This window comes from Astyanax mexicanus, chromosome 4 (genome assembly GCF_023375975.1).
Source record: "Astyanax mexicanus isolate ESR-SI-001 chromosome 4, AstMex3_surface, whole genome shotgun sequence".
Taxonomy (NCBI): domain Eukaryota; kingdom Metazoa; phylum Chordata; class Actinopteri; order Characiformes; family Acestrorhamphidae; genus Astyanax; species Astyanax mexicanus.
The window spans coordinates 2,262,202-2,271,343 of NC_064411.1; the positions used below are offsets into that span (position 1 = coordinate 2,262,202).

The window sequence follows — 9,142 nt, forward strand, 5'->3', positions numbered from 1 at the left end:
TTCAACTTTACACCATCACCTTCACCTTTATCTCTACAAGTTCACCTTCAACTTTACACCATCACCTTCACCTCCAAACCATTAGCTCCACCTATAACTACACACAATCACCTTCACCTTTACACCATCACCTTTAGCTTTACACCATCACCTTCACCTTTAACTACACACCACCACCATCAACTTTATCTCTACAACTTTACACCATCACCTTCATCTTTACACCATTACCTCCACCTTTACACAATCACCTTCACCTTTAACTACACACCATCACCGTCAACTTTACACCATCACCTTCACCTATAACTACAAACCATCACCATCACCTCCACACATCACCTTCATCTCCACACCTTCACCTTTACGCCATCACCTTCACCTATAACTACACTCCATCACCTTTACTTTTACACCATCACCTTCACCTATAACTACACTCCATCACCTTCACCTATAACTACACTCCATCACCTTCACCTTTACACAATCACCTTCACCTTTACACCATCACCTTCACCTATAACTACACTCCATCACTTTCACCTATAACTACACTCCATCACCTTCACCTTTACACAATCACCTTCACCTATAACTACAAACCATCACCATCACCTCCACACATCACCTTCATCTCCACACCTTCACCTTTACGCCATCACCTTCACCTATAACTACACTCCATCACCTTCACCTTTACACAATCACCTTCACCTTTACACAATCACCTTCACCTATAACTACAAACCATCACCATCACCTCCACACATCACCTTCATCTCCACACCTTCACCTTTACACCATCACCTTCACCTATAACTACACTCCATCACCTTCACCTTTACACAATCACCTTCACCTTTACACCATCACCTTCACCTATAACTACACTCTATCACCTTCACCTATAACTACACTCCATCACCTTCACCTTTACACAATCACCTTCACCTTTACACCATCACCTTTACCTTTACACCATCACCTTCACCTATAACTACACACCATCACCTTCACCTTTAACTATACACCATCACCTTCACCTCCACACCTTCACCATCACCTCCACACATCACCTTCACCTATAACTACAAACCATCACCTTCACCTTTACACCATCTCCTTTACCTTTACACCTTCACCTTTACACCATCTCCTTTACCTTTACACCTTCACCTTTAACTATACACCATCACCTCTACACCTTCAACTCCACACCATCACCTTCACCTCCACACCATCACCTCCACCTCTACACCATCACCTTCACCTATAACTACACACCATCACCTTCACCTTTAACTATACACCATCACCTTTACCTCCACACCATCACCTTTACCTCCACACCATCACCTTCACCTATAACTACACACCATCACCTTTACCCCCACACCATCACATTTACCTCCACACCATCACCTTCATCTTTACACCATCACCTCCACCTTTACACAATCACCTTCACCTTTAACTACACACCATCACCTCCACCTTTACACAATCACCTTCACCTATAACTACACACCAACACCTTCACCTTTACCTTTACTTCCACCTTAATTACATATCTTACTTTTGTAATTAGGTCAATGTACAAAACACTATGCTTTATAAACAAAATGTATTTTAAAGTTATTTTGTGTGTATTAATGTTAGTATATTAGAGTAAATCTGTGTATGTGGTGTATCAGGTATCTTCCAGAAGTGATGGGAGACGGATTGGCCAGTCAGATCAACAACCCCGAGGTGGAGATCGACATCACCAAGCCAGACATGACCATCCGACAGCAGATCATGCAGCTCAAAATAATGACCAACCGGCTGAAGAACGCCATCAACGGCAACGATGTGGACTTCCAGGACACCAGTGAGTAAATCACCATTACACAACTCCTCAGATTTACTTCCTTCAGCCCATATTTACAGACATATATACACAAAAATGTATATTTTTTAAAAACAAACCCTGAATTTGTCAGAATTGCACTTAAAATCCAATCAATCACAATGCACAGGATTGCAGTTCGTCTAGGAGAAGCATAAACCGTCCAATCAGAAGCCATTACTGAACTTGTGTTTGGTGACGGGATTTAAAAGGAAATAAAGACTCTAATTCTATAAATTCACTCTGGCACAGTTACAGATGACTGCATGCTTTTCAAAATTGCGTACATTTTAGCATAGGCTCGGTTTTCACGCCTGTGGCGTTTTTTCACACTGGTGTTTATTTCAGATCCAGGAATTCGGTTTGTTTGATTAAGTGTGAACCCTGCTTTAGAGCCTAGTAGTGATCAGTCCAGAGTACTGATCTCCACTCAGTTGTCTGGGGTTCACTGAGATTTACTGTACTTTAACTGGACTCTTAGCCCCGCCTCAATTTCAGTAGTGTGTGATCTGATTGGACGGTGATTGCATTTCATTGTAGCACGAATTCAGCAGTGCTCCTAGACGAACTGTAATCCTGTGCATTGTGATTGTTTGCTTTTGAACATTCGCAGCACAGCCACACAGTGCAATAAAATGCATTTAGGATTAGATTGCAATATGCGATATTCTGACACAAATTTAACGTTGGATTTTGAAAATTTAAAATTCTTGCCTATTGTTTTTTTTTTTAAGAAAGTGGTAAAGAGGGCGCCGAGTGGTCCAGTGGTCTAAAGCGCTGCCACTATGAGCAGGAGGTCGCCGGTTCGAACCCCAGCTCATGCAGCTTTGCCATCAAGCTGCCGGCGTTAGAGGGAGCAAAATTGGCCCTGCTCCCTCTGGGTGGGTAGATGGCGCTCTCTCCCCACATCACTCCTAGGGTGATGTCTGCAACATGGGGCGTCTGTGAGCTGATGTACCAGAACCGAGCCGCTGTGCTTTCCTCCAAGCGCGCTGGCTGCTCGGTAATGCTCCATCAGCAGCAGCTCGAAAAGAAGCGGTGGCTGGCTTCACATGTATCGGAGGAAGCATGTGTTAGTCTTCACCCTCCTGGTGTGCTGGGGCATCACTAGTGATAGGGGGAGTCCTAGTGGGTGTGTTGGGTAATTGGCCGTGTAAATTGGGGAGAAAATGGGAAAAATTAGAAATAAAATTATAAAAAAAAAGAAAGTGGTAAAGTGCAGTGAAGTGTAATAGTGTAAAAGTGTTTTTGCATTTCATTTTGACTTATATTCTGCATGTTAGTAAGAATAAAACATCTTTTATTTGCATCTTGTGAAATGTATTTACATTTGTCCATGGTAGTGTTTACTTTTTAAATTTGGCACTTATTTTAAAATAATTTACAATACATCCCGGTATTTTTGCATTATCGATATTCCTTAAAATTGAAACAAAAAAAACATTAAATAAAAAAATAAATATTTAGTTTGATGTTTTTACTGCAACAATATGAATATTACATGTTATAGACGACCCTTAATTGAGATTTGCACCAGATTTCAAGTCTATTTTTGCGGTAGCGATATTCGCATATTTTAGCTGATATTATTGCGTATGTTACGAAAAGCTGGTTAGCATTTGAAGGCAACATTAGATAATCACCCGATCAAAACAGTAGCAAAGTTTCACACAATGATTTTATGTGGGTTTTTTTTTGTTTATTTTTGCTTTTTATTTTGTGTTTGAAGACTCTTATTTTATCTTTTTCCGTTTTTCTCTCAATCGTAGGCGATGACATCAGCGGTTCCGGAAGTGGGATGTGCAGCGAGGTCCAGTGCGCCCGCGGCCCGCGGATCATGGTGCCCAGCACCAACAGACCCAGGAACTATCCCAACCAATCAGAGAACAAGAAGGTGGTGAAAGGCCTGGGCAGCCGGAACGCCCCCTGCAGCGCCCTCTACCTGCTGCTCGCACTGGTTACAGCACTGCTGAGGCGATAATAATCCACAGGCACTTCCTTCCACCAACCGGGACTCAATACTGGGAATTCTGGGACTGGGAATACTTGGACTGGGACTGGGATTGAAGAGGGGCGGGGCTTTAAGGCGGGGAAGTAGTTATTTACTTTGCCAAAAACAAAAAAAAAAAGTAAAAGTAAAATGATCAAAAACCAACATAACAAAACTATACAATACAATACAAACAATAGCAAAAGAGTGGAAATGGTTGAATGGACTTTTTTCGTCACTTTAAGAACAAATATACTTCGATTTCTGTTTTTTATTCTGTCTCTTTTTGAGGAGTTCTGCGCTCCTAGAGCAGTTCTTTTTCAGATTCTTCTTCTGCTGGTCTTACTGGTCTGGTTTTACTGGTTCTAAAGGGACGGGGGAGCTACATTGTGTACCTACAGTACCTAAGAGTCGGTCCTTTCTAGAATAGCTACAATTATATTTGAGATATATTTGGGGTTCAGCACCACGAGAACTGCACAAAAATTTGCGTTAATTTATTTATTACGTCAAATTAAACAACACAACACAAGTGTTTAGACGCCCAGTGTGGTATTGATAAAGAAGATCTTTTTTTTTTAGGTGTCGGCGTGAAAAGAAAGCGAGAGAAGAGCACCGAACGAATGTTGGCGAGTGAACAAGACCAATCATAAATAAATAAATATATGTATATGCTTCTTGCGATTGCTTCCCTTTGTTCGACTGCTGTTCTCGAACTGATGAGATTATTTTTACATTTTTATCTACGTCCTCTTGTGCATTTGATTATTAGCATTACCATTATTTTTCCGCCCACAGCATCAGGTAGGCGTTGCGAAAACAGCGACGTTCCTACGAAAGAATTACGAAGATACCAGCATATCCGTCGCTCTTCACCAGGTCTTTCGTTTCGGTTGAGGTCTTCAGCAAAGCGAAGAGTTTTTAGAGATTAGACGTTTTTACTTCAGCAGAAGAGATTTGAAGGATGGTTCGCTAAAAGAGATTGAGCGTCTCAATGGTGTCGTGTCTTTTTTATCTGTGATCTCTGGAAGATCTAGAACAGATTTAGATTATGCATAGTTACACTCATTGACAAAAAATCAAGACATATATAGCATAATGCTTCACATTAAGAGACTAGAGGAAGTGTTGCAGTTTAAGTTTGGAGCATTATCCTGCTGAAACTTTTTAACTAGAAGTCACAGGATGTTTTGCACGTATCACTAAGCTGTTAGTATCTACAGTAGTACCTCGTATCACTACTAGGGGTAACCGACTTTCGTATGCAATGCTCCTGAGATCATCACATGCAACCCCTTTCTTAAAGTCATCTGGGCAAAATGTCTTTGAGGGCCACTCAACTTGTACTCAATTATATATCTTTCTAAAAAAGAAGTGCATACTGTTTTTCGGCAATCCAGAATGCATACATTTTTTGTCAATGAGTGTATATATATATGTAAATATATATGTATGTATGGCTGAATGGGACTACATAGGAACCCAATACAACAGGTGAAAGGAGCTCTTTTGACTGGATAAAGAAGACAGATGAAGGTCTTTTGGAAGCGCCATTTGGTTCAATGATAAAATAAAGACAGAATGCCCCCGTGTGGTAATGCTGGACTTTTGTGTTTGTTTGAGGGACATTTTTGAATGTCTCTCTCTAGACAGAATTAAAGACACTGTTCAGAAGGACTCTGGAACGGGTCATTTTTGTCTAACTTTTTGGACGATTTTGACGTTTTTTGACGTTTGACGTTTTTTACGTTTGCTAGCTGTTAACACAGTTTTACTGATGAAAAGCACCAAAAGCTATAGCAGTACTAATGAGTACTAATAGCACCCCCTTGTGGAGAAACCTGAGTCATGCTGCTTCTCCATCAGCAGCCGGAGTCTGAGAGAGAGAGAGAGAGAGAGAGAGAGTAGTTAGCTGATGTATCAGAGCTGGAGGTTCGGCGCTTTTTCTAAGCACTCCAAGTGATTTTTCCTAGTGATGCTGTTCTGATTGGTTGCAGTTGGAAAAGAGGCGGAGTCTCACTTCCTCGTGTATGGGAGGAGGCATGTGCTCGATAGAGGGAGTCCTAGTGAACTAGCGGTGAATCCTGACCAGAATTTGACCCAAAGTTGGTGTTGTGGACACGCAGTGTCGTTGATGCAAAGCACCGGTAATATTTGAGTACTGGTAGCGCCCCCTTGTGGAGAATCTTTAGCCTGCTGAACACGAGTGAGTATGTGTGCATGATGTGTGTATGAGCGAGTGATTTAAATAGATGGATGGATGGATGGATGCAGCGCCCCCTGTTTGGCTAATTTTAAAAAAGTGTGTGTTTCTGATTTTTTTGGGATCTGGATTATTCGTAAGTGTGAATGCTTCAGATTTAGTGCCTGAAGCAGAATTCCCTTGAATGTGTGGACAACAAATGTGCATATGAGTACACTGACATGCCAAAAGTAATGGGACAGCAGTATGTAAATCGTTAATTAAGAGACTTCTTCTATTTCTGAATCAGTTTCTCTGATTTTATAGGTATTACTATTTATAGGTTTATGTTTGAGTAAAATGAACATTGTTGTTTTATTCTATAAACTACAGACAACATTTCTCCCAAATTACAAATAAAAATATTCTCATTTAGAGCATTTATTTACAGAAAATGAGAAATGACTGAAATAACAAAAAAGACGCAGAGCTTTCAGACATCAAATAATGCAAAGAAAACAAGTTCATAAGAGTTCAGAAATTAATATTTGGTGGAATACTCCTGGTTTTTAATCACAGTTTTTATTCATGCATCTTGGCATCATGTTCTCCTCCACCAGTCTTACACACTGCTTTTGGATAACTTTATGCTGCTTTACTCCTGGTGCAAAAAACCTTGATTATATTCCAGAGGTTTTCAATTTGGTAAAATCAAAGAAACTCATCATTTTTAAGTGCTCTCTTATTTTTTTCAGAGCTGTATGTTGTTTAGGCTGTGAGGTGTTATCTTGTTATCTCGTGAGTGAAGTTGAGTTCAGTAAATGACAGTCAGCTATAGGGGGCAGTGTAGGCACTTCTGCAGTTCATTATTATTATTATCTATTGTCCTTCTGGACACATTCCAAGAAAATACATATATTTAAAAAAATGCAAAATTAATCCTCGATAAAATCGAATCAAATAAAATCCATGATATCTCATATTATCTCTAAACTTTTGTGATTTTCCAGCTTCCTTATGATACTTATGATGATCCTGCTGTATTTCTTTTTTTCGTTTTTTTTTTTTGTCCTACATAATCAGTCCCTCGTTCTTTTTCTTGTCTTTTTTTGTCCTTTTTTGTTCTTTTTATTTCCTTTTGTTTGAAAATGCTGCACTTTTTTCGACCAATGGTGGACAATAGCACCGCATTGGCGGCACCAGCACAACCTGATCGTTATTTGCTAGCTTGATGCTAACGGTCGTAGCAGTGCATAGCAGTAGCCTGTTGGGATCAGATGTGTGTATATAGTGTGCTGTGTTCACTAATCTCTCGATAAATTGGTGATTTTTTTCCCAAAAGAGAGACTGAATTGTAGATTGAAGCGTATACTGCATTTCATTTACTTCGAAAAACTCGAGTTAATGGGTTTCTGGTTATATAAATACAATATTATAACTCCAAAACAGTGTATAATCATGTCCACATGTAGAATTCGGGCAGGACTGTGGGTACTCCCGATTTCCATCTTGGATTCTAAACTCTTAGAGTTGGTGAGACTCTCTAAAATATACTAAGAAAATTCTACTGAAGATTAAAACTGAAGGTCCATACAAAGAGTATAGCATGGTGCAGCAGCAGCAGAGACAGCATTAGCTAATAGCTGCGGTAATAATCTGGGTAATAAATCAGGTTAAACTGCACCTGAACAGCCGTTTAACTCAAACCTGATTTCTTTTTTAATATTTGATAGTCAGGTCAGAGTTGGTTAGGTTGGTTGGGTTTTACAATTTGTTATACAATATTATATAACTTAAAAACAGCGTATAATCACGTCTACAGGTAGAATTCAGGCAGGACTGTTGGTACGACTGACTTACAAAGAGCTTAATTGATAGAATTGATGATAAACTCTATAATAACTGCTCTATAATAACTCTCGCCGCCATCTTGGATTGTGAACTCTGAGAGTTTTTGGGACTCTCTCAACTTTCCAAGTAGGACTTTTTGTTGGTTCTCACTAAAATTTCCCACTTGCAACTAGAAAATTTCGACATCCAACTTTTCAAATGGATTGCTCCATTAGCATTAGCATCTCTGAGTGAATTCTGGGTAAAATGCCTTGTAGAAGAACTGCAGTAAGGAAATGCGTGTGCTACAATGCTATGATGGTTTTGAGTGAGTTGATTTGATGATTAAATCAAATTTTCAAATTGAATTTAACATTTTAAATAAATGACATTAATCAACCTCCTGATGCTAGCATGCTAGCTTAAGCCTAGCCTGATGCTAGCACGCTAGCTAATAACTCGCTAATTGTTCTGAATTAGCCAAACTCACGTCCCAGGGACCCTAAAGCACCACTTTTATTGCTGAATTTCGGGGGAATAGTTGAATTTTGACGATTTTAAAAGGAAGAAAAAGATTCTGATATACGCTTTATTCATTTTTCATTTCATTTCCGGGGTTTTCTGTTTTTTTTTTTGTTTTGTTTTGTTTTCCAGTAAAACACAGATAGACAGCTTGTGTCCATGGATAGAGTGTGAAAAAGCTTCAAAGGAGCTTGACGAAAAATTTTGTGTCAAAAAATTTGCTGTTGTAAAAAAAAAGATTCTTGTGTCAATTATATACATCATCCTATTTTCAAGATGTCTGTGTCACACTCATTTCATTTCTCTAAGCTGAACTCTATAACTCTATACTTTCACGCCCTACGAGTCTACGTACAGAGGCAAAAGCTTGCAAAAGTATTCCTACCCCTTAAACATTTCCTCCCTTGAAATGTTTTTTTTTTTTTTCACATTACAACCACAAACATAAATATTGTATATTTTACTGGAATTTAATGTAAAAGACCAGCACAAAGTGGTATACAACTGTGAAGTGGAAAGAAACTGATGCACGGTTTTAAAAAACTGAAAAGTGCGGTGTGCAAAAGTATTCATCCCCCTTTTTCTTAGAGTGCAACCAATTGCTTAGGCTGTATAAAAAAGATTTCCCAAGCTTTCGGAAATAGAAAGAGTAAGAGTACGGCACAACTGTAAACCTACCAGGACAAGGCCATCCACCTTAAATTTACAGGCCGAACAAGGAGAGCCC

General features: G+C 39.3%; 1 protein-coding gene across 1 annotated transcript in view; it reads left to right on the forward strand.

Moving 5' to 3' along the window:
• Positions 1 to 8,692, forward strand: part of gpc1b (glypican 1b) — a 103,231-nt gene extending 94,539 nt beyond the window's left edge. The window contains exons 9-10 of the mRNA XM_049477347.1: positions 1,698 to 1,873; positions 3,661 to 8,692. Of these exons, the coding sequence (XP_049333304.1) occupies positions 1,698 to 1,873; positions 3,661 to 3,872 (388 nt within the window). The 3' untranslated portion in view covers positions 3,873 to 8,692. The remainder of the gene's footprint in view (positions 1 to 1,697; positions 1,874 to 3,660) is intronic.
• Positions 8,693 to 9,142: the final 450 nt, after the last annotated feature.